General features: G+C 54.7%; 1 protein-coding gene across 1 annotated transcript in view; it reads left to right on the top strand.

The window, feature by feature from the left end:
* LOC135884600 (voltage-dependent L-type calcium channel subunit alpha-1S-like) overlaps positions 1–25,355 on the top strand; it is a 62,565-nt gene extending 37,210 nt beyond the window's left edge. The window contains 18 exon segments of the mRNA XM_065412027.1: positions 612–819; positions 1,038–1,158; positions 1,623–1,737; positions 1,893–1,986; positions 3,269–3,338; positions 4,244–4,274; positions 4,276–4,374; positions 4,691–4,805; positions 4,807–4,821; positions 6,880–6,939; positions 13,819–13,925; positions 15,199–15,286; positions 15,733–15,840; positions 16,706–16,758; positions 19,060–19,206; positions 19,514–19,715; positions 24,487–24,645; positions 25,230–25,355. Coding sequence (XP_065268099.1) covers positions 612–819; positions 1,038–1,158; positions 1,623–1,737; positions 1,893–1,986; positions 3,269–3,338; positions 4,244–4,274; positions 4,276–4,374; positions 4,691–4,805; positions 4,807–4,821; positions 6,880–6,939; positions 13,819–13,925; positions 15,199–15,286; positions 15,733–15,840; positions 16,706–16,758; positions 19,060–19,206; positions 19,514–19,715; positions 24,487–24,645; positions 25,230–25,355 — 1,918 coding nt within the window.
* The last annotated feature ends 518 nt before the right edge of the window (positions 25,356–25,873 follow it).

The raw sequence follows: 25,873 nt of genomic DNA, 5'->3' as shown, positions 1-25,873 counted from the left end.
CCAGATCTATCTAGGTAGATACTTATCTGCCCTCATCACCATAACATCAGAGCAACGGATTCCTCCTCATGCCCCCTGTGCGGCAGGGCAGCATCCTTATTCCTGTTTCATGCATGGGGAACGGAGGCACGGAGGGGCTAAGTGCCAGGCCCATGGTTGCACAAGACATCTGTGGCGAAGCCAGGAACTGAGTACTAGGATGTGTTTCCTAATGGAGAGCACACTTGAATGGGAATCAGGAGACGTGGCTTCTACTCCCAGCTCTGCCACTGGCCTGCTGGGGGACCTGGGGCAAGTCATAACCCTGCCCAGTGCCTCAGTTTCCCCACTTGTGAGATGGGGACAAGGAGTCTGGCCTCCTTTGCAAAGCACTTTGAGATCTACTGATGAAAAACTGCACAGAAGAGCTAGGCATTATTCTTATCATCTCCTGTCTAACACCTGGTCCCAGGACCACACGGGAGACATTTGGCCAAGCGGAGATGAGATGATGGAGTGTCCCCCTCGAACTGAGCAGGGCATTCCCCTCATCACCCTGCCCCCCATTTCTGCTTGTGCGCCCCAGCGGCGCCCCTCGACGTAAGCAGCCTGTGTGCCTCTCCTCACGCTAGGTACTGGACCTCTCTGAGCAACCTGGTGGCATCCCTGCTAAACTCGGTCCGCTCCATCGCCTCCCTGCTCCTCCTCCTCTTCCTCTTCATCATCATCTTCTCCCTGCTGGGGATGCAGCTCTTCGGCGGGAAGTTCGACTTTGAAGACATGGAGGTGCAGCGCAGCACCTTCGATAACTTCCCCCAGGCGCTCATCAGTGTCTTCCAGGTACGGGGCATGGGGTGCAGCGGGCATCAATCCCGCTGGTCTAACGCATAGAGGAGGGGCTGAAGTCAGGATACCTGGGTTCTTTTTTGGGCTCTGGGGGACAGTGTGACTTAGTAGTTAGAGCAGGGAACAAGAAGTCAGGACTCCTGGGTTCTGTTCTTTCTGGTCCAGTGGAATGGTTCTACCTGACCTGTTCTTTCACTCACCCCGTCTCCCAGATCCTGACCGGAGAAGACTGGAATTCAATCATGTACAATGGGATCATGGCTTATAAAGGGCCCTCCTTCCCCGGCGTGCTGGTATGCATTTACTTCATCATCCTCTTTGTCTGCGGGAACTGTATCCTCTTTCTAGTCAGTTGGGGAGTAACAGCTGGGCGTTTTCTTGTCTTATCCAGCACAGTCACATCTAGGTTCAAGTACACATCGGGGAAGGGCTATGGGGCTGGGTATGGTATGTTCAGACATCATAGTACCAGGAGTGAGGGAAATGGTGAAACAGGAGTGGGGGTTAAAAGGGATGAAAAAATCAGTTGGGTAGCTCTCTTGGTCTCATGGCTTTGGATCCCACTGCTAACACCAACAGAGATTCACTGGTGACAGCCAAGCGGCAGCTGTCATGGGTACACAGAGGGCTCGTTGCTGAACCTGGGGTTCTCCCCAGCTGCCTGCGTACATTGCTTAGTGTCACCACACAGGCTCTCGCTAAGCCTGGGCCATGGAAGGGACTCATTCCTTACATGCTCATATGCTCCTTACATTCCTTACATGCTCTCTAAGCTCCTTAGCCCCACCCCCTCTCAGATATCCTGCTCAATGTCTTCCTGGCCATCGCTGTGGACAATCTGGCCGAGGCCGAGAGCCTGACGTTGGCCCAGAAAGCCAAAGCTGAGGAGAAGAAGCGGAGGAAAATGTCCAGGTCCTGCTCTCTGCTGCTTAAAAGCGGGAACCCCCAAGGGCCCAGGGCTTGCAAATCAGTGTGAGCTGCTGGTCTTGGGCATCATCTCAGCAGCATTCATTGCGTCTCTGCCATGGCCTCACTCCTCACCTCTCCTTTTCGGTTCCCCTGTCCAGAAGTTACCCAGAGAAATCTGAGGAGGAAAAGCTCCTGCTGGCCAAGAAGCTGGAGCAGAAAGCCAAGGCTGAAGGAATCCCCACCACAGCCAAGGTCAGTGCCGCGACCCCTCTGAGCTCGTCTGAACAAATGTCTAGGGGAACTTTCCCTGGCAGTTGAGGAGTATGGTACCGAGCAGTAATGTCTTCCCATTATTTGTCCTGTCGTGCATGAAAGGTGGATGGCCATGGGGGGAGGGAGGGAGATTTCCCCAGGGCCCACCGAATGACTGGGGACAAAATCCTGAGCTTCAGCAGACGCATCTCCAGAGACTTGTAGCAAGACATCCATTCTGTATGCCCTGTAGGCCCGGATCATTCCTCTGACGAGCGAGCCTGCTTTCCCTGCCCCTCCCAAAACGCGTGGTGGGGGGACGGGGAGTGGGACTCAGTGGGTACAGGCCCAGGATCAAAGGACTGTCTCGGTGGAGTTTCCACTCAAGATCTTTCTACACACACGTGTTCACAGACACACACACATGTAGGGCCCGTCAGAGGCCCTTGTCCAACTGGCCAGTGATCCTGGCTCCCCTGCCTCGTGTTGTTTATTATTAATTATTTCTATTATGGTAGCGCCTAGGAGCAGTGGCAGATTAGTCACTGGGCCCGGGGCCCCAGCCAACTGGGGGGCCCCCGGAAAAAATCTGCCGGCGGCAGCGAAAGCCTGGAGCTGCGGCCGCCGGGCGGGTGAGGCTGGAAAGCCCCCACGCACTGACCCTGTTCCATGGCAGAAGTGTTGGGCAGGGGAAGCCCCCTCCACAGCAGCCAGACCCTGGTCCCACAGAGAAGCACGGGGGTGGCGGGGGAAGCCTCAGCATCCAGACCCTGGGACTGAAGGAGCTCTCACACCCTGCTGTGGCCCCAGGGCCGTGGCACGGGACAGAGCTTCTTGGTCTTGGGGCGCAGTGGGGGGGGGCAGAAAGGAGCAAAAGGGGTTGTGGGGCTGCAGTGGGGGGGCAGAATGAGGAGGACCCTGGGTGGAACAGGGGCGGGCCCCAGGGGAAGGGGCAGAAAGGGGTGGGGCTGTGGGTGGGGCCACAGGCAGAAGGGGTGGGGAGGGGCCCCCCACTTGCTCTGGCCCAAGGCCCCAGGGAACCTTAATCCGCCTCTGCCTAGGAGCCTCCATCGTGGGTCAGAGCCCCATTGTGCCAGGCACTGTACAAACACAGAACAAACAGATGGCTCCTGCCCCAATGGGAGATCGGGGGAGCTCTCCCTGCCTCTCGCCTGCAGCATTGTCCCGCTGGCCTGGGGAAGGCTGGCACGCAGAGCCCTGGCAGTGCCACGGGTGGTGTTTCTGGGATGCTCAGCTAGTCGCCTCTCTCTCTCCTTCTCAGTTAAAAGTGGACGAGTTTGAATCAAACGTGAATGAGATCAAAGACCCCTACCCTTCTGCTGACTTCCCAGGTAAGGCTCTGGCTTGATCCTTGCCTCCAGCCGGAGAGATTGAAGGAGCGATGGAAAGGGTTGGGGTGGCTTGCAGAGAGAAATCCCATTGGAGGGCTCTGGTCCCAAGAGTGCAGCTCAGCTAGTGGCTTATTACGATGCAGAAAGCCACATGGTTTGTTTCCAGCAGACGCCGAGCTGGAATAAACTCTGTGCAGTTCTCTGCAGCGCTTGGTCTGTGTATGAGGGTAGGGGCGTGATCAGGGAGTTCTACCTCTCTCTGGGGAGGATACCAGACTCTGCACATGCCTCTTCCATTGCTTGTGGGGTGTTACTTGCCTCACTGACGGGTGAGTCCTGCTGGCCACTAGGGGGCGCACTAGGAGACATAAGATGGGGGACCCCCCCCACACACTGAGAACAATGGGAGCTGGGAGCTGGGTTTGGCCAGGAGGATTTGAAGTCAGGACGTCGGGGGATACCCCAGGGTTTTGTCCTATGGGTCTCTAATGGCAAGCAGCATCTTGCTCCACAGCGGGAGTGTGAGTACCCCCAGGGGCTGTGGGGTGCGAGGGGAGCCACAGCCCTTCATCTAACTGTGGTGGCCACAGTCTCTCTGCCCAGCATAAAAGGAAACATGGCCAGATGTCAGGTTCCTGATCCCTGCATGGAGGGTCAGAGCTGTTCTGCTGACTCATCCTGCAGTTGGACCACGGGGGTCTCATCATCCCCAACTCCGGATGGTTAAGGAAACAATCCCTCATTGGCTGCCCAGGATGGAGAGGGGCCACGTGATCCTTCTCTACCTCTAAGTTTCAGCTTCTGCTAAGTTGTTGGGTTTTTTTTTGGCTGCTGCTAAGTGAATGACCCCAACATGCGAGCTCAAAGTGACTGACTATGTTTCCCTCCCTCTGGCTGCTCCACAGGTGACGATGAGGAAGATGAGCCCGAAATCCCTGAGCCCTCGGCCACGCCCCCTGGCAGAGCTGCAGCTCAAGGAGAAAGCAGTACCCATGCCCGAAGCCAGTGCCTTCTTCATCTTCAGCCCAACCAACAAGTAGGTGCTGCTTCTCCTCCCATCTGTCAGAAACCCAGCAGTGATCAGCGAGGATAGAACCTGGAACCTCCCGACTGAGCTATAAAGTAACACCTTTAACTATAATGGGCTGTTACAGCCTCTGGAGCCAGCTGTGCCCACAAGCTGTCCCAGGGTAGAAGCATGCCGGGCACACAGAATGAGGGGTGCCACCCCCGAGACTCACGCAGGGATCTCCCCAGCTGCACCACTCCCCAAGCTCTAACCTGGGCTGTCACTCAGCCCCTTGGAGCTGACAATGCTTTGACTGCCTGCCTCCCCTCTCTCCTTTCCCCAGGATCCGAGTGCTGTGCCACCGAATCGTCAACGCCACCTGGTTCACCAACTTCATCCTGCTCTTCATCCTGCTCAGCAGCGTCTCCCTGGCGGCTGAGGATCCCATCCGGCCTGTGGTCCTTCAGGAACAAGGTTCCCAGGATGGGCTGTTGGGGAAAGCAGTTTGAGCCACCAGAAACGTGCAGCTTCAGGGGAGCTGCTTGCCAGGCTATTGCCTTGTGCCCAAGGAGAGTTTAGTGCAGGGGATGAGGAATCAGGAGTCCTTGGTACTTTTCCTGGCTCTGGAAGGAAAACCTGTTCCAGGGCTGCAGCAGGGGATTCTGGGTTCTCATTCCTGGCCTGGCACTAACTTTACTTTGTGGCCCTGGGCAAGTCACTTCCTCTCTGTGCCTCACCATCCCAGTCTGTAGCAGAGGGATAATAAAGCTGCCCTGTGAGGTTACATTCGTTCCCCGCTGGGATCTGCTTGGCCCCTGTGGTGCAGGGAGCGGTAGGGATGCCCGCAGAGCAGTCCATTGCCCTGTGAAGCACTCGGAGACCCCACAAGTGTGGATGGAGTTATTCATCAGAACTCCACAGCTGGAGGTGGGCCATTGGGCAGGGTGCAGAGGTGGCACCGAGCATTCGTGCTCTCAGGCGCTCGGCTGGCTGGTTCTTGCTCACGTGCTCAGGGTCCAACCGATCACCATACTTGGGGTCAGGAAGGAGTTTCCCCCCAGGTCACACCGGCTGGCATCTTGGGGCTGGCTGGTTTTGCCTTCCTCTGGGGCACAGATCACTTGCAAGGACCCGCTGGGTATGTCTCAATAAAACAAATCCCTGCCATTGCAGGGGCCTGAGCCATTGGTGGGCCCCTCGATCACTGGACTGCTGGCTCAGGTTTCCGTGGAAACCTCAGCAGCATGGGGCACACAGCTGAGGTAAAATGGGACTGCTCTAAAAAACTGGAATCAGGACTCCTGGCTTCTGCCCCTAGCACTGCCACTAACTGCCTGTGTGATCACTGGCAAGTCACTTAACATCACTCTGTGCCTCAGTTTCCCCACCTTTAAATTGTCTTGGATTGTAATACTGTGGATGTACAGAGCCTTTCATCTGAGGACCCCAAAGCACTGTCACTAACCTCGTTTTACACATAGGGAAACTGAGGCCTGGAGAGGGGAAATTACTTGCCCAAGGTCACCCAGCTAGATGCTTACAGAGCTGGGGAAAGAACCCAGGAATCCTGACACCTTAGGCCATGGTCCTTTCCCAGAACCAGGAATTGAACCCAGGAGTCCTGACCCTAAATCGCCAGCATTAACCACTAGAACACTGACTGGCGAGGCCACATCTGGAGTACTTTGTCCAGTTTTGGGCCCCCCACTACAGAAGGGATGTGGACAAATTGGAGAGAGTCCAGCGGAGGGCAATGAAAATGATCAGGGGGCTGGGGCACATGACTTACGAGGAGAGGCTGAGGGAACTGGGCTTATTTAGTCTGCAGAAGAGAAGAGTGAGAGGGGATTTGATAGCAGCCTTCAACTACCTGAACAAGGGTTCCAAAGAGGATGAAGCTCGGCTGTTCTCAGTGGTGGCAGATGACAGAACAAGGAGTAATGGTCTCAAGTTGCAGTGGGAGAGGTCTAGGTTGGATATTAGGAAAACCTATTTCACTAGGAGGGTGGTGAAGCACTGGAATGGGTTCCCTAGGGAGGTGGTGGAATCTCCATCCTTAGTGGTTTTTAAGTTCCGGCTTGACACAGCCCTGTCTGGGATGATTTAGTTGGGGTTGTTCCTGCTCTGAGCAGGGGGTTGGACTTGATGACCTCCTGAGGTCCCTTCCAACCCTAATCTTCTATGATTCTATGAACACTCTCCCCTCCCAAAGATGGGAACAGTAGCTAGGAATCCTGGCTCCCGGGCTCTAACCCTTGGACTGCTGTGCTCTGCCAAGGATAATCCTTTCCTGACTGCTGTGGGGGCTGGGAGGCTTAATTCATTAGTGTCGTAAAGATGCTGGTGCGAAAGGAGCAGTCACAGTGCAAAGCATGTATGTATTATTGTTGTATTTATTATTAGCACCAGGTGTGCAGTTTCCATTCAGCGGGGCAGTGTGCCGTCTGTCTGCCAAAGCTCCCGGTTGTAGGACGTTCAAATAACATCTGGTCTCCCGAGTTACCAAAACCTCTGCCTGATTTTTATCTTCAGATTCTGGGATATTTTGACATCGGCTTCACCCCCGTGTTCACAGTTGAAATAGTCCTGAAGGTGAGTCACACCCCATCTTTCTGGAGACGGTGCATAATGGGGTGATGCCGTGAGGGGAGCCGCTGATCGGGGCAGAGCAGAGGCAGGCGTCAGAAGTGGCTGCAGTGAATGGGGAATCTTTGATTGAGGCTGCTGCACACAGACAGACACTGGGGGGGTCGCTGGCCAGCCTGTGTCACTTACTGTCACCACTAGGACGGCCATCTCCGTACAGCTGGTCAGAACATTTTCCTCAAACGTTTTTCGTTAGTTTCTCCAAAACTGAAATTTGTCATGAAATTGTGTTGATTCTGACAAAAATTCCTGCCAAAAAAAAGAGGTTTGGAAATATTCAAAATGTTGTTTAGAATTTGATGTCCTTTCTTTTTTCACGTTTACATTATTTCATACCATGGCAGGAGTAACAGCACATAATAGGTTTCCATCAATACGAACTAGCAACTGCCATTAATGTACGCCCATAATATGCCCTATTACTGTGACATGTCATAATATAATAGAAATTAGTGCTGTCAATTAATCGCAGTTAACTCATGCGATTAAATAAAAAAATCACGATTAGTCGCAGTTTTAATCGCACTGTTAATCAATAGAATGCCACTTGAAATTTGTTAAATATTTGTGGATGTTTTTCTACATTTTCAAATATATTGATTTCAATTACAACACAGAATACAAAGTGTACAGTGCTCACTTTATATTATTTTTGATTACAGATATTTGCACTGTAAAAATGATAAATAAAAGAAATAGTATTTTTGAGTTCACCTCATACAAGTACTGGAGTGCAATCTCTTTATTGTGAAAATGCAACTTACAAATGTAGATTTTTTTGGTTCCATAATTGCATTCAAAAACAAAACAATGCAAAACTTTAGAGCAGGGGTGGCCAACCTGTGGCTCCGGAGCCACATGCAGCTCTTCAGAAGTTAATATGCAGCTCCTTGTATAGGCACCGACTCCGGGGCTGGAGCTACAGGCGCCAACTTTCCAATGTGTTGGGGGGTGCTCACTGCTCAACCCCTGGCTCTGCCACAGGCCCTGCCCCCACTCCACCCCTTCCCGCGCCCTTCCTTGAGCCTGCTGTGCCCTCGTTCCTCCCCAGAGCCTCCTGTATGCCACGAAACAGCTGATTGGGAGGTGCGGGGAGGGAGGGGGAGGCGCTGATCGGCGGGGCTGCTGGTGGGCGGGAGGTGGGGGGGGAGCTGATGGGGGGCTGCTGACATATTACTGTGGCTCTTTGGCAATGTACATTGGTAAATTCTGGCTCCTTCTCAGGCTCAGGTTGGCCACCCTTGCTTTAGAGCAGTGGTTCTCAAACCTTTTTTACTGGTGACCCCTTTCACATAGGAAGCTTCTGAGTGCGACCCCCATTATAAATTAAGAACACTTTTTTATATATTTAACACCATTATAAATGCTGGAGGCAAAGCGGGGTTTGGGATGGAGGTTGACAGCTCACAACCCCCCATGTAATAACCTTGTGACCCCCTGAGGGGTCCCAAACCCCAGTTTGAGAACCCCTGCTTTAGAGCCTACAAGTCCACTCAATCCTACTTCTTGTTCAGCCAATCACTCAGACAAAAAAGGTTTCAAAGTAACAGCCGTGTTAGTCTGTATCCGCAAAAAGAACAGGAGTACTTGTGGCACCTTAGAGACTAACAAATTTATTTCAGCACAAGCTTTCGTGGGCTACAGCTCACTTCTTCGGATGCATAGAATGGAACACACAGACAGAAGATATTTATACATACAGAGAACATGAAAAGGTGGAAGTATGCATACCAACTGTAAGAGGCCAATCGATTGAGATGAGCTATCAGCAGCAGAAGAAAAAAAATCTTTGAAGTGATAATCGAGATGACCCACAGAAGGTGTGAGGAGAACTTAACATGGGGGAAAAAAATTCAATTAGTGTAATGACCCAACCATTCCCAGTCTCTAAAGTTTGTTTACATTGACGGGAGATACTGCTGCCTGCTTCTTATTTACAATGTCACCAGAAAGTGAGAACAGGCGTTCACATGGCACTTTTGTAGCTGGCATTACAAAGTATTTATGTGCCAGATATGCTAAATATTCGTATGCCCCTTCATGCTTCAGCCACCATTCCAGAGGACAGGCTTCCATGCTGATGACGCTCGTTAATAAAATAACAGGAGTACTTGTGGCACCTTAGAGACTAACAAATTTATTAGAGCATAAGCTTTCGTGGGCTACAACCCACTTCTTCGGATGCATATAGAGTGAAACATATATTGAGGAGATATATATACACACATACAGAGAGCATGAACAGGTGGGAGTTGTCTTACCAACTCTGAGAGGCCAATTAAGTAAGAGAAAAAAAACTTTTGAAGTGATAATCAAGATAGCTCAGTACAGACAGTTTGATAAGAAGCAAGTGGGAAAATACTTACAAGGGGAGATAGATTCAATGTTTGTAATGGCTCAGCCATTCCCAATCTTTATTTAATCCTGAGTTGATTGTGTCTAGTTTGCATATCAATTCCAGCTCAATTCTCTCCTCAGACCCTACGCTACCAGCATTCCTAGCTATCTTCGAGACACCACTGACTTCCTGAGGAAACTACAATCCATCGGTGATCTTCCAGAAAACACCATCCTGGCCACTATGGACGTAGAAGCCCTCTACACCAATATTCCACACAAAGATGGACTACAAGCTATCAGGAACAGTATCCCCGATAATGTCACAGCTAACCTGGTGGCTGAACTCTGTGACTTTGTCCTCACCCACAACTATTTCACATTTGGGGACAATATATACCTTCAAGTCAGCGGCACTGCTGTGGGTACCCGCATGGCCCCACAGTATGCCAACATTTTTATGGCTGACTTAGAACAACGCTTCCTTAGCTCTCGTCCCCTAACGCCCCTACTCTACTTGCGCTACATTGATGACATCTTCATCATCTGGACCCATGGAAAAGAAGCCCTTGAGGAATTCCACCATGATTTCAATAATTTCCATCCCACCATCAACCTCAGCCTAGATCAATCCACACAAGCGGTCCATTTCCTGGACACTACTGTGCTAATAAGCGATGGTCACATAAATACCACCCTATACCGGAAACCTACTGACCGCTACACTTACCTACATGCCTCCAGCTTCCATCCAGGACACACCACACGATCCATTGTCTACAGCCAAGCTCTAAGATATAACCGCATTTGCTCCAATCCCTCAGATAGAGACAAGCATTCTTAAAACTACAATACCCACCTGCTGAAGTGAAAAAACAGATTGACAGAGCCAGACGAGTACCCAGAAGTCACCTCCTACAAGACAGGCCCAACAAAGAAAATAACAGAACACCACTAGCTGTCACCTTCAGCCCCCAACTAAAACCTCTCCAGCGCATCATCAGAGATCTACAACCTATCCTGAAAGATGATCCTTTACTCTCGCAGATCTTGGGAGACAGACCTGTCCTCGCTTACAGACAACCCCCCAACCTAAAGCAAATACTCACCAGCAACCACACATCACTGAACAAAAACACTGACCCAGGAACCTATCCTTGTAACAAAGCCCGATGCCAACTCTGTCCACATATCTATTCAAGTGACATCATCATAGGGCCTAATCACATCAGCCATACCATCAGGGGCTCGTTCACCTGCACATCTACCAATGTGATATATGCCATCATGTGCCAGCAATGCCCCTCTGCCATGTACATTGGCCAAACCGGACAGTCTCTACGCAAAAGAATTAATGGACACAAATCTGACATCAGGAATCATAATACTCAAAAACCAGTGGGAGAACACTTTAACCTGTCTGGCCATTCTATGACAGACCTGCGGGTGGCTATCTTAAAACAGAAAAACTTCAAAAACAGACTCCAAGGAGAGACTGCTGAGCTGGAATTGATATGCAAACTAGACACAATCAACTCAGGATTAAATAAAGATTGGGAATGGCTGAGCCATTACAAACATTGAATCTATCTCCCCTTGTAAGTATTTTCACACTTGCTTCTTATCAAACTGTCTGTACTGAGCTATCTTGATTATCACTTCAAAAGTTTTTTTTCTCTTACTTAATTGGCCTCTCAGAGTTGGTAAGACAACTCCCACCTGTTCATGCTCTCTGCATGTGTGTATATATATCTCCTCAATATATGTTTCACTCTATATGCATCCGAAGAAGTGGGTTGTAGCCCACGAAAGCTTATGCTCTAATAAATTTGTTAGTCTCTAAGGCTTTGTCTTCACTACCCGCCGATCCGGCGGGTAGCAATCGGTTTTTCGGGGATCGACTTACCGCGTCTAGTGAAGACGCGGTAAAATCGATCCCTGATCGCTCTGCCGTCGACTCCGGAAATCCACCTCGGCAGGAGGCGGCAGCGGAGTCGGCGGCAGCGCGGCAGCGGTCGACTTTCCCGCGTCCTCACCGCTAGGTAAGCCGACCTAAAATACGCAACTTCAGCTACGGTATTCACGTAGCTGAAGTTGCGTATCTTAGGTCGGACCCCCGCTGCAGTGTAGACCTAGCCTAAGGTGCCACAAGTACTCCTGTTCTTTTTGCGGATACAGACTAACACGGCTGCTACTCTGAAACTTGTTAAAAAAATAATGCGTTAATAAAATTTGTGACTGAACTCCTTGGGGGAGAACTGTATGTCTCTGGCTCTGTTTTACCCGCATTCTGCCATATATCATGTTATAGCAGTCTCAGATGATGACCTAGCACATGTTGTTCATTTTAAGAACACTTTTGCTGCAGATTTGACAAAACGCAAAGAAGGTACCATGTGAGATTTCTAAAGATAGCTACGGCACTCAACCCAAGGTTTAAGAATCTGAAGTGCCTTCCAAAATCTGAGAGGGACAAGGTGTGGCACATGCTTTCGGAAGTCTTAAAAGTGCAATATTCTGATGCAGAAACTACAGAACCCGAACCACCAAAAAAGAAAATCAACCTTCTGCTAGTGGCATCTGACTCAGATTATGAAAATGAACATGCATCGGTCCGCTCTGCTTTGGATTGTTATCAATCAGAACCCGTCATCAGCATGGACGCATGTCCTCTGGAATGGTGGATGAAGCATGAAGGGACATATGAATCTTTAGCGCATCTGGCATGTAAATAACTAGTGACGCCGGCTACAACAGTGCCATGAGAACACCTGTTCTCACTTTCAGGTGATATTGTAAATAAGAAGCGGGCAGCATTATCTCCTGCAAATGTAAACAAACTTGTTTGTCTGAGCGATTGGCTGAACAAGAAATAGGACTGAGTGGACTTGTAGGCTCTAAAGTTTTACATTGTTTTATTTTTGAATGCAGTTATTTTTTGTACATAATTCTACATTTTTAAGTTCAACTTTCATGATAAAGAGATTGCACTACAGTACTTGTACTGGGTGAATTGAAAAATACTATTTCATTTGTTTTTTACAGTGCAAGTATTTGTAATAAAAAATAAATATAAAGTGAGCAGTGTACACTTTGTATTCTGTGTTGTAATTGAAATCAATATATTTGAAAATGTAGAAAACATCCAAAAATATTTAAAGAAATGGTATTCTATTGTTTAACAGCAAGATTAATCAATATTAATTTTTTTAATTGCGATTAATTTTTTTAATTGCTTGACAGCCCTAGTAGAAATATTATTTTAATATAGTTTATTTTAAAACTTATTAAGGGCAGCTGCCACTTAGCATGGATTGAAACAGCTTCGCTTTTCTTTTAGATCAAAATGTCTCCTGTTTGTGTTGTAATGAAATAGTTTGACACTGGAGTTACAATGCAAACAGCAGACGTTTTGACCTAGAAGAGAAGAGAAGATGTTTCAATCAGTGCTAAGTAGCAGCTGCCCTTAACTGTTTTAAAAATGCACAGATTAATCCATTCCAAGGCCAGAAGGGACCATTACGATCATCTGGTTTGACCTACTATGTGACACAGACCATAGAACCTAGAGAATGCCTTTAGAAAAACATCCCCTCTTGATTTAAAAATTGTCAGTGGTGGAGTCTCCACCACGTCCCTGGGTAAATTGCTCCAATGATTAATTACCTTCACTGTAAACAATTTACACCTTCTTTCCAGTCTGAATTTGTCTAGTTTCAACTTCCAGCCATGGGACTATATTATGCCTTTCTCTGCTAGACTGAAGCACCCGTTATTAAATATTTAAAATAAAATCAATAGAATAATTAAACGATTATGTCATTTTACGACACCAGTAGTAGTAGTGTATGCCACAGGCATGTCATTAAATAATAGAAAAATAAAAATATTAAACAAACAAAAAAAGAAATAAAATAAAATAAAACAAAACAAAATTTCAGTGTTCCAGAACCAACATTTTTCAAAACTTCCATTTCATGCGATATTTTGAAAATATTTTTTTTGTTCCAATCGGGACCAAAACCAAATGATGATGTGTCGAAATTTCCCCCGAAACAGAAATGCTGAGTTTTGACCAGCTCTGCTCCTGAGTCCCGCCCTAGACTGAGCAGTCAGAGAAGGCCCTGTGGGCCGTGCTCTACTGTGGCCGGTTGGGCGCCCAGGGAAGCATTTGTTTAGTGGCTGTCAGCCCAGTTCCTAGGCCACAGGTGTCTGCGTGAGAAAAGCACCATCACAATTGGCAGCTGGGCCAAGAACGGGCTGTGGAGAATGAACTCCCTGGAGAGACTCCTGTGGGGTGGGGCTGAGGCTCGCTGGCTCAGTGGTACATGATAAGCTTCCTTTACTGTGCCTATTCTGTGGATCTAGAGAGGACTTAAGTGTCCAGGGCTCCAATCTGGCTTCTTTCATGAGCAGCAGTCACTAAAAAGAAAGAGGATCAGAGGTGATCTGCCCCGTTCCCATTAACTCCCCTCTGCTCCCCTTCAGATGACTGCATAGGGTGCATTCCTTCACAAGGGGTCCTTCTGCCGGAACTACTTCAACATCCTGGATCTGCTGGTGGTTGCTGTCTCCCTCATCTCCATGGGAATTGAGTAAGCACCCGTTGTAGCAACAGGTCTGCCTGTTCAGCAGAGGATAGGGCCATCTGCTGTGCTGTCATCTACGTTGGCAATAGAGACGTAGGATGGGTTAGGCCATTGGTCTGTCTAGCCTAGTATCTCACCTCCAGCAATGACCAGTAACTGATGCTGCAGATGGTAGGGATGCACCTGGGCAGATGCAGGGCTGTAGATGGAGGGTGGGGAGTAATTCCCTCCTGATCCCTGTGACAATCAGCCTGTGCCCAGAAGCATGTGAGTTGGTTGATTCCCCTTGCATTAGCATTCATATATTATTCAGTGCCACAAAGTCATCCAGCCACGCTGTTGGGAGTAAGGAAATAAACAACCCCTGAGAATGGGGAGGAGAGGCTATGCCATGAATTGGATACGCAAGGATTTTGTGGGCAGGCACCCACTTCAATCTGGAATTGCCTTCCTCCTCCCCCAAGTTCCTTCAGGACCCCTGGGTTCTGTTCCTCATGGTGGGTGGGAATGTGGCCTAGGGGCTAGGGCTCAGGACAGGGATGTCAGCGATCCTGGGGGCTAGGCCCAACTCTGCTACTGATGTACTGTGCAGCCTCCTGCCCCTTTCAGGAATGGTGGGAAGCGCCTGGAAGTGCTGCCCTTGGGGAGCTCTGTCAAACTGGATTGCAATCCCCTCCTAGAACACATGACAGCCTGGCCCCGCCAGAGCATGCTCCCGGCCTGTCCTCCTGCCCCTGCCGCTCCGCCCCCCCCGGCCTGCCCCCTGCAGCACACCGTCAGCCTGCCCCCCAGCGCGCCCCCTCCCGCTCCGCACCCCCCAGCCTGCCCCCTGCAGCACACCGCCAGTCGGCCCCCCCAGCACGCCCCTTCCCGCTCTGTACCTCCCGGCCTGCCCCCCAAGCATGCCCCCCAGACTGCCCCCTCCTGCCCCTGCCCCTCCACACCCCCCAGCCTGTCCCCTGCAGCACACCGCCAGCCTGCCCCCCAGCATGCCCCCTCCTGCCCCTGCTGCTCTGCAACCCCCGGCCTGCCCTCCAAGCATGTCCCCCAGCCTGCCCCCTCCAGCATGCCCCGTCCTCCCCTGTCTGTCCCCCCAGTCTGTCCCCTCCTGTCCCTGGCAGGTACAGCTCCCCTGCCCATGTTGGAGGGGCACAGGTGTTGGCTCTCCCCCGATGCATCGCTGCAGGCCGGTTTGGCTCCTGACGGCGTGTGAGGAGCTGATTTGTCTGGCCAGACCCCAAGCTGGCTGAGTCACCCCGTCTCCCCCCGCCCTCCCCAGGTCCAGCGCCATCTCCGTGGTGAAAATCCTGAGGGTGCTGAGAGTCCTGTGGCCACTGCAGGCCATTAACAGAGCGAAGGGGCTGAAGGTGAGAGCAAGGCGGGGACAAGGGCCCTCCATAGGGGGTGGACACGGCCCCCCTCAGATCTGCCACAGGAATCCAGGGCCTGCCAGATCATGGGCCATCTGAGCAGGATCCCAGGACTGCACGTCCCAGGGCTCAGGCCACCTGATTTCACTCTCACCCGGGTGTTTTGTTAGGTGTCTGTGGGCAGCTGGGAGGCAACCCATTGGTTTTGTACTAGGTCCCCTGGCTGCATCTGGAACAGCCGTTTCCCCTGCACACCAGTGTGGTGCCAGGTCCCCCGTCCGTGTCTGGGACGGCCGCGTCCCCTGCACACCGGTGTGGTGCTGTGTCCCCCGTCCGTGTCTGGGATGGCCCCTTCCCCTGCACACGGGCACGGCCGATACCCACAGCAGGTCGTGGTGCTGCAGGCCTGGCCCATCTCTGCATTGGCCTCTCTCTCTCTCTAGCACGTAGTCCAGTGCGTGTTCGTGGCCATCAAGACCATCGGCAACATTGTGATTGTCACCACCCTGCTGCAGTTCATGTTCACCTGCATCGGGGTGCAGCTCTTCAAGGTGAGAGCCCCTCCCGGCCAGAACCCAGCGCTGGTATCCCCCAACCCTCCCTGTCCTGGGGAGAGCTGGGGTGGAGCTGAGCTCAGGGAAGCGCCAGGAAGTGGTTCCCCTTCGTTTCTTTTAAGAGAGGGGATTCTCCCATGTCAGAAATTCAGAGGGAGGCCGAGGACCATCCCCGGCCATCCCCTTGGGGGTACCAGCACGCTGCAGGCAGAACAGGGCAGTGTATGCATAATCTGTGCCCAAGCAAGGCAGCCCCATGGCCCAGTGGGAGTCAGCCAATTTGGGGGTCTCTTCCCAGCTTTGGTGCTGACCAGCCAGGTAGCCTTGGGCCAGTCCCTTCCCCACCTGTGACTTGGTTTCCCCCGCCCGCTCCAGCTCCCCACCGTGTTGCAGGATCACAGGTGTTTCCTCCTGACCACCCGTGGCACTGCAGGCAGGTCTGCGCTTGCGCTGTTGTGCGAATGGATGAGGTTGACGTGACTCTTTGGCTAGAAGTGCTACGGGTTGCTGCAGCAGTGGTCTGGCCTTCGGGCCCTGCAGGACTCCTAGGGGTTGTTGGTGCTGCTGACTGCGCAGGGAGAGTTGAGGGCTGGCACATCTGGCTGGGCTCTAACCACCTCTAAGGAAAGGCCCAGCTGGGGTAGGGCCCAGACGCTCACGGCCGGCACTAACCAGCCCCCTTTTAGGCTGGAATGGGCCATGGAGATGCTGCCCCCTGGGTCGGGGCCAAGCTGTGGGGTCATGTCAGGATGTACTGCAGTTGCCAGCAGCCGCCCTTGTCCTTGCTCCCCAGGTCTATCAGTCAGGCCCCCTGCGGTTCACAGTACAATCCCTGATTCTTCTGCTCTCTGCTTAAACCTAGGGGAAGTTTAGCAGCTGTACGGATCCGGCCAAGATGACAGAAGAGGAATGCAGGTAGGCGCCCCCTGTCGTCACTGCATGTACATCGCAGCCAGAGCGCAGGGACTGGGGGTGTCATTGCCTGAGGGGGGACTGGTGGGGAAGGCGAGGAACCAGTCCTGGTCTCTTGTGCTCACAGCCTGTTCCCGGGAGCCTGCTGAGCAGAGGAGCCCAGGCGTGGGTCTCTATGCAGAGCAAAGCCTGCAGCACAGGGCAGTTTGCTCTAGGGGGCAGAGAGCCGAAGGGAGTGTTGAATGGCCAGGACCCAGGAGGAGTTGGGCTCGTAAGCCAGAGGAAGGCCAGGCCAACGGTTAAGGCACTAGCAGTGTGGCCAGGTGTCCGGGTTTTGACCGGAACGCCTGGTCGAAAAGGGACCCTGGTGGCTCCGGTCAGCACCACTGATGAGGCCATTAAAAGTCCGGTCAGCAGCACAGCGGGGATAAGTCAGCTGCGGCTTCTGGAAGCAGGAGCATGTCCCCCCTTTGGCTCCTATGCATAGGGGCAGCCAGGGGGCTCCGTACGCTGTCCCCGCCCCAAGTGCCAGCTCTGCAGCTCCCATTGGCCAGAAACTACAGCCAATGGGAGCTGCAGGGGGGGTGCCTGCGGACAGGGCAGCGCGCAGAGCCACCTGGCGGCGCCTCCGCGTAGGAGCCAGAGGGAGGACAAGCCACTGCTTCTGGGAGCTGCTTGAGGTAACTGCCGCCCAGAACCTGCACCCCTGACCCCCTCCCACGCCCCAACCCCCTGCCCCAGCCCTGATCCCCCTCACGCCCTTGGCTCGGAGCACCCTCCTGCACCCCAAACCCCTCATCCCCAGCCCCACCCCAGAGTCTGCACCTCCACCCCCCAACCCCCTTTCCCAGCCCGGAGCCCCCTCGCGCACCCTGAACCCCTCATTTCTGGCCCCACTCCAGAACACACACCCCCACGCCAGAGCCCGTACCCCCTCCCACCTCCCGGTCCCCTGCCTCAGCCCGGAACCCCCTCCCATACTCCGAACCCCTCAGCTCCATCCCCCAGCCCGGAGCCCCTCCTACACCTCAAACCCCTCATTTTTGGCCCCACCCCAGAACCCGCATCCCCAGCCGGAGCCCTCACTCCCTCACGCATCCCAACCCCCTGCCCCAGCCCGGTGGAAATGAGGGAGTGAGTAAGGGTGGGGAGAGCGAGTGACAGAGGGAGTGAGTGGGAAGCGGGGCCTGGGAGGCAGGGCAGGGCTGTTCAGTTTTGTGTGAGTAGAAAGTTGGCAACCCTAAGCCTGGGACTGTCTTGTGTTTTATGGAACGACCTGGAAAAGCTCTTTCAGGCCTTCTTCACTCATCATCAAAAGCAGGAGCAGAAGATGGCAGCCCCCAGGCATGGGTGGTGGGTATAAGAGGCCAGAGGGGGCTAAGCCTCCCCAAACAGACGGCCTGCCGCCTTTGGAGCGCACTGCTGCCAAAAGGGTGGGCACCCCGGCTGTGGTCCTGCCCGCACTCCATTTGAGCTCCCGCTCCCACTCATCCTCTTCCTGTCCCCAGTCTGCTTGCAGGGGAGCCTTGCGGGAGGGGGTGAAGAGACACACGCATGCACGAGGGGTGAGCGGCCGGAAGCCAGTGGGCAGGCAGGGGAACCCCAGGGGAGGGGCCAAAGAGGCGCAGGCGGGGATGAGTGGGGCAGGAGCTGGAGCAGGGGCAGGGCCATGGTCTGGGCACACGCAGCCTCCCCAAATGGAGGAGTCACGTGCCGCCCATATCCCCAGGTGTTATGTCACCTTTGCAGGTCCCCTTTCAGACACCCTAGTGGGTGGAGTACGTGTCTGGGTGTATAGGGGGCTGCCCTGGGGCATGAGTCTCCCTGGCTGTGGAAGGGCAGAGCTCATCCCGGACGGCAGGATTTGCCATGCATGTGGTGGGATTTGCCAAGCTGCTCCAGCCTGTAGATCCAGGCTGCCACCTGATCCCAGGTACTCCGGGGAGAGGCACCAAGGGTGGATCTTGGTGAGGCTGCTGGGCAGGTTGTAGATGGGTTGTAGCCCTGGCATCCACAGGTGATCCTTCCTCAGCACACCCTGATTGCATGACTGCCGATTCCTGTTATTGTCAGAACTCGCATACTCGGCCATGGTGCTTGTCGCGACCAGCACTGGCCTCTGGCTTCCTGCAGCTGTGAGTTCCCCAGGTTGATTTGGTGAGACAGTAACGTGCTCTGAGCAGGATGGAGTCTTCAGCAGGCGGGCACATGTGTGTCATGGGCAAGGGGACTGGAGAGTTTCTGGGCCCAGTCCCCCGCTCGCTCACCCCTCGTCTGTAAATGCGCCGCTGCCTCCCATTCCAGAGGCAACTTCATCGTGTACATGGACAGCGGCCCCAAGCAGCAAGAGCTGTACCCGTGCAAGTGGGTGCACAACGACTTCCACTTCGACAACGTCCTCTCAGCCATGATGTCGCTCTTCACCGTCTCCACCTTCGAGGGCTGGCCGCAGTGAGTCCGCCGGGGGGAGCACGCAGCATGGGGGCCGGGCACTGGGTCAGGCTGCACGGGGGGAGATCCCAGCACCTCACTGGTGCTGCTGCCTGGCTGGGGAATGCCATGTGAGGGGACTTCTCCCGAAGATGGAGAGAGGGGTCAGACCCCCCCACTCCCGATCAGGGGCACAGAGGTGCCAGTGCAGTCAAAGGGGAAGCAGCTGTCTGGGATGTCCTGACCTCTCTGCCTTAGCTCAGCTGGACTGAGCCACCCCATCATGCAGCCTGGTATACTTCATGCTCTCTACTCGCCACCCCCCCAGGCTGCTGTACAAGGCCATTGACACCCACACCGAGGACATGGGCCCCATCTACAACTACCGGGTGGAGATTGCCATCTTCTTCATCATCTACATCATCCTCATTGCCTTCTTCATGATGAACATCTTCGTCGGCTTTGTCATCGTCACCTTCCAGGAGCAGGGCGAGAGCGAATACAAGAACTGCGAGCTGGACAAGAACCAGGTACTCCCCGTGGAATCCCCCCCATGGAACCTCCCCCACCCTGCAGAGACCTCCCTCCAACCCCCCAGTCTCCTCCCACCCCAGCCCCCATGACATGGGTAACTCCCGGTTCCAGGGATGCCCAGGCTCTGGGTGCAAGGAGCCAGTTGTACCAGAGCTAGGTGCCAGGGTCTGGACATGGCTAAGCGTGCGGGATGAGTGCCAGACGGACGAGAGCCGGGGTGCCCTAGCTGGGTGTGAACTAGGCAAGACCAAGGTGCAGGGGACCCCAGGCAGGAGAGGCCGGGAGCCCAGGAATGAGGGTGTGTCCAAGCTGCAGAGTTGAAAGATGAGACCCCCTGTTCTTCTGTGCCTCTCTCTGTCTGCTCTCTGACACCTTCACCGACACATCCAGGCTTGGCCACCACACTGGGAGCCCAGGATGGTTCCCATAAGCCAGGCTGCATAGACCACTAACTTAGGGTTACCATATTTCCACAATCAAAAAAGAGGACACTGGGGGGGGGAAGTCCCGCTCTAGCCCCGCCCTGCCCCCATCCACTCCAACCCACTTCCCACCCCCTGACTGCCCCCCTCAGAACCCCCAACCCCCCCCCGCTCCTTGTCCCCTGACTGCCCCCTCCTGAGAACCCCCCACCCTAACTGCCCCTCTAGGACCCTACCTGTCCCCTGACTGCCCCGACCCTTATCCACATCCCCACCCCATATTCACACCCCCGCCCCCAGATAGACCCCCGGGACTCCCATGCCCTATCCAACTGCTCCCCGCCCCCTGACAGGACCCCCAGAACTCCCGACCCATCCAACCCCCTCTGCTCCCTGCCTGCCTCGACCCCTCTCCACACCCCTGCCCCCCTGACAGACCCCCAGAACCCCCGACCCGTCCAACCCTCCCCCCCGCTCCCTGTCCCCTGACTGTCCCCCTTCTCCAACTCCCCGGCCCCCTTACCGTGCCGCTCGGCTTAGAGCAGGTGTCTGGCTCCGCCCCGCCCGAGCGGCGTGCTGAGGCTGTGGAGGAGGGGGGAAGCGGGGGAGGGGCTCTGGCCACCGCTGCCAGCCCCGCCGCCGCGTTCCCTCACAGGCGCACAGCCCCACCCCCCAGCACTGCCGGGCGGCATGGTAAGGCTGCAGGGGATGGGGGGAGCTGGGAAGGAGCTTTGACTTCCGAGGCCCCAATGCGAGCGGCTCTCGGCCGCCCTGTCAGCCGCTTTTCGCTCTTTAAATAGCCGACCGGGGGAAATCCCGGACATTTGTAGATTATTAGAAATCCCCCCCGGACGGCTATTTAAAGAGCGAAAAGCCGGACATGTCCGGGGAAACCTGGACGTATGGTAACCCTACACTAACTAGTTGTGATGGAGCGAGACTCACCACCATGGCGCCTCCTGCTGGCCGTTCTGGAATTAGCTCAAATCCTTCCACAGGGCGGCCTCCTCCGGTGGTGTCTCGCTCGCCGTTACTCCCGCTTTGCTGTCTCCACCACCCTGTGACCCGCGTTGCTCCCCGGCGTCCTCTTCTCTCCGCTGTCTCCCACCCCTTTCGGGGGGACTGGCAGTCTATAGTCCAGCCACTCGCCTCAGTGGCCTGCTGCAGTCACCAGTCTAGTCCCTTGCTCCAGGGGCAAACTGCAGTCTGTGTGGGCCACTTCCCTCAGGGCAAGTGGGGGGCAGCCCTAGCATGTTGTCTGCCCTTCCTCCGGGGCCTCAGTCTGGCAACGGTCAGCCAGAAGCTCCTTCTGCTCTGCTACCCTGCCCAGCACTGCTCTAGCCACGGTGCTCCTAGTCACCCAATCCTTCTCCCTAGCAGGCCAGGGAGAGACTGCCTTTTGCTCTGTTGAGCAGCCCTTTATATATGGCTTCTGCTGGCCCTGATTGGCCGCTGCAACAAGCCACCTCCTGATTGGCTCGCCTCTCTAATGGGAGGGTTCTGCGCAGGCTCCCTCTGGCCTGCTTTAATCCTTCCTCCCTGTGTGGGGCAGCCGCCCCACCACACTAGCGTATTGGCTATGTGGGAGCAGCACAGTATCGACCCTTTGAGCTGCAGTGGGGGCCTGCCCCAAGTCAGTAGGGTGACCAGACGTTCCGATAAAATCGGGACTTTCCCGATATTTAACTCTCTGTCCTGTGTCCCGACCGATGTATGATGGACATGAATCCTGCATGACAGTCGTGGCGGGAACTAGCACCACTGGGAATGCTGGAGGTCCCTCATGCGGTGTGGCTCGGGCCCAGCTGCGAGGCCAGTGTGCAACGGTGGGAGCATTTTCTGCACCTTCTTAAAGGGAGCAGCAGGTCCCACTCCCGAGGGGGCTCCTCACCCCATTTGTCCCAATATTGTAGGGCTGCCAGGCTTCCGGTTGGTGCAGAGCTGGTAGGCTCCCTACCCAGATGGCTAGTGGTAAAATCTCCCTCTGGGTCCTAGGTGCAGGGACGGCCGGGGGCTCTGCGCACTGCCCCGCCATGAGCACCGGCTCCGCAGCTCCCATTGGCTGGGGACCGCGGCCAATGGGAGATGCTGTGGCGGCACCTGTGGGCGAGGCAGTGCACAGAGCCACCTAACCGCCCCTCTGCCTAGAAGTCAGAGGGAGATGTTGCCACTTCTGGGGAGCTGCCTGATGTAAGCGCCGCCCGGAGCCCGCACCTCTGCCCCAGCCCTGAGCCCCCTCCCACACCCAAATTCTCTCCCGGAGTCAGCACCCCAAACCTCCTTCCTGCGCCCCAACCCCCTGCACCAGCCCTGTGACCCCCTCTTGCGGCGGGGGCCAGAGCAAGGCCGTGCGTCCCCGACCTGCGGCTTGCAGAGGGGGCCGAAACCGGGGCCGTGCGTCCCTGACCTGCGGCTTGCAGAGGGGGCCGGAACCGGGGCCATGTGTCCCCGACCCGCGGCTTGCAGAGGGGGCTGGAGCTGGGGCCATGCACCCCCCTCGCAGCTTCCTAGAGTTGTGCACTCCCCTCCCCCATGCCTCCGGTGTGCCCCCCCCATGTGTCCTGATATTTTACTCTTGAGATCTGGTCACCCTACAGGTCAGTGACTGGCGGTGGCCTGCCAACAAGGGGTGGCGGTGGGCTGGGGAGCCCCCTCGGGAGTGGGACCTGCTGCTCCCTTTAAGAAGGTGCAGAAAATGCTCCCACCGTTGCACACTGGCCTCGCAGCTGGGCCCCAGCCACACCCCATGAGGGACATCCGGCATTCCCAGTGGTGCTAGTCCCCCGCCACGACTGTCATGCAGGATTCTTGCTGCCCCCGTGACCTCTCCCCCGCCCAAGGAAAGCTAGAATATGGCCCTATATGGCCCATTCCTGCCTGGGAGTGCAAGGGGCTCCGGCTTCCCACCCAGACTAATAACTGGTTAGAACTGGGTCCAGGGAGGACAAAGTCCAGGAATGAGCCGAGGGTCAGAAGCCAAATGCCACAGCCGAAGGCGTGGTAAGCCACGGGCAGAGCTAGGGATCGAAGCCAGAAATTTGAAGCTGGAAGGGAGCAGGGACTGGAACAAGGGCAAGTGCTGCTGCAGGCAAGGTACCCGGTAAGCAGCCGCTGATCTGCAGTGTGGGCCGGGCTTAGAACCGTCAGGGGCTGTGACCTCTCTGTCAGTTCCAAGGTAGTGCAGATAGGCTCACTGGATTGCTTTGCAGCGAAGTTAGTCAGGGACTAGGCCAGCGGCTGGTCCTAGCTGGTCTGATACCTGACAGCACCCCGCTTCTTTTAGGGTTGCCTCCCTGGAGCCCTTGGGCTGGATTTCTTGGGGAGCCTGCAGGAGGTCCAGGGCATGGACGTGTTCCAGGGATTCCCACAAATGCTCTTCTGGGCCGCATCCCTCCCCATCACTCAGCTATTGGAGTCGTCCCCGGACTCAGCGGGAGTCCCGAATCCGCTGGCCCATGTGTTCCTCTTGGCCCAGCCCAGTTATTGGCAGAGGGGGAGGAGTAGCATGGGGTGGGAAGGGATTCTCGGTGAAAGGTTTCAGGAAGGAGATGTGGAACAAGGGGTGGACCTTGAGGGATTCTGGCAGCTGCAATCAAAAGGTTACCGGGTCAAGTTTTTCTGTGATCACAAATGGCCCTATGGACTTGTGGTCCAGCTTCACAGATGGATGGGTGGATTCCAGATCCTGAGCTCCTGAGGTTGTTATGAGTCTCATGCCCAATGTGCAAGAACAGAGGGAGTTAACCCAGGCGACCTGGGCCAGAAGGGGCCGAGAGCAGAATGCCCAAGCGATTGCTGGTAACCGTGCACCAGGGCAGGCTGGAGTCAGAGAGGGGCAGAAATGTTTCATCACAACAATTCTCCTGTGGAAAATGCTGATGCTGTTGAAAACGTGTCCCTTCTGATGAAATATCATTTGGAACCCCCTCCCGCAATGAAGCGTTTTGCTAGCGTCAGCCATTCAGCCATTTTCTGAATGGAATGTTTGGGGGGGTTTTGGTTTGATTTTTCATTTCGAACCAAACCACAGATTTAAGCTGACGAAGGTCGAAGGCGGCGGGAAACATTCCCGTTTTCTCAGAGCAAAACATTTAGATCGGCTCCAAACACAACTTTTGTTTCATGGGAACTTTCTAATTTTTATGTTTTCAGAACAGGGGAAAAAATGTTCAAAATCACAGGATTTCCTGCGCAGTGAGAAATCGGGTCTGGCCTGGCTCTGCAGGGGAGAGGGGCAGGGAGCGGAGCTGGAGGTTTTATAGCTGGGAGTGTTTCATAATTGCCCACGGTGCCACCTCTGCTCCACGGGTGTCAACGCTTGACCTTTTTCCTCCTGTTGCCCCAGCGCCAGTGTGTCCAGTACGCGCTGAAAGCCCGCCCTCTGAGACGCTACATCCCCAAGAACCCCTATCAGTACCAGATCTGGTATGTGGTGACCTCCTACTACTTCGAGTACCTCATGTTCTTCCTGATCATGCTGAACACCATCTGCCTGGGCATGCAGGTGAGGAGGGAGCAAAGCTAACGACCTCGCTGTTGGGTGGCAACCTTTGATCACTGTCCATGGGGCCTGGGGGTGGGGTGTCCGAGACCACCCTGCTCTTGGTAGCAGACTAGCAAGCCATCAAAGTGAGACTCAGGCTGGGCCACTGGTCGGGTGCCCCTGGATATCTGGGTTTGGATCTTGGCTTGGAATACTTCAGGCAGTTCAGCAGTTCAGCTCCAGGGAGGCCCCTCCTATGGAAAAGCCGTGGGTGCTATAGGTGAGGAGGGAGGGACGGTGGCACAGCTGTGTGTGAGTGCGGAGATGCCCCGGGCTGCGGATCAGGAGTCAGGAACACCTACAGAGCTGTGGGGCAGGACCCAGGGCTGGAACAGGGAGGGGGCTAGGGGGCAGGACTATTGGCAGAGCTGTGTGTGGAATGGGGGAAAGCATCACAACTTCTGCTCACATTCCAACCCCGCCAGAACTCTAGGTTTGTATGTTGGTCTCAGGCTCTCACATCTGGCCCAGAATCTGAGAGCCCAGCCCCATACCTGCTCCCCATAGCCCAGTGGGCTAACCTGTGCCTCTTCCTGGCTCCCCAGCACTACAACCAGTCAGCTGAGATGAACCACCTCTTGGACAACTTGAACGTGGCCTTCACCATCCTCTTCACCCTGGAGATGTTCCTCAAGCTCATGGCCTTCAAAGCCAAGGTGAGTGTGGGGTGAAAGTCTGGGGGGCATGAGTCTGGAGAGGGGTGCTGGGGGGGTGCATAATGTGACCAGGATGTGGGCAGCCGTGCCCAGTGGTTGGAGCAGGAGTCAGAGTCCAGTGTCAGAACCGAGTTACCTGAGCTGAGACAAGGCAGGAGCTGTCCCAGCCATGGACAAATGCTTTGAGTAGCCACTGGACTGCTGCTACTGCCGCTGCTGGACTTAAGAGCTTGTCTGCTGGCTCTCCCCACCCCTCAAGCGCAGTATCCACAGGCAGCCTGCTGCAAGCCAGCTGTGCTCGTTGGGTTGCCTGGAGACTGGCTCCGCTGCAGACCCCGATTCCTGACTGGCAGGTGCGAGTCCGGAGGGGGGCCCAGGGGGTGTGAATCTGGAGGAGGGCAGGGGCTCACCCCAAGCAGTGGGCATGGCATTTTCTCCCCATGCGGCGTCCCGGGAACACAATCCCCTCGGAGCCTGGGGCCCCGGAGAGACCTGCTCACGCCCAGTCACTCATGTGGACAGTGCCACTGAAG

This window comes from Emys orbicularis, chromosome 10 (genome assembly GCF_028017835.1).
Source record: "Emys orbicularis isolate rEmyOrb1 chromosome 10, rEmyOrb1.hap1, whole genome shotgun sequence".
In the NCBI taxonomy this organism is placed as follows: Eukaryota; Metazoa; Chordata; order Testudines; family Emydidae; genus Emys; species Emys orbicularis.
Note: the sequence above shows the minus strand (reverse complement) of the source record. Positions and strands in the feature narration are given on the sequence as shown.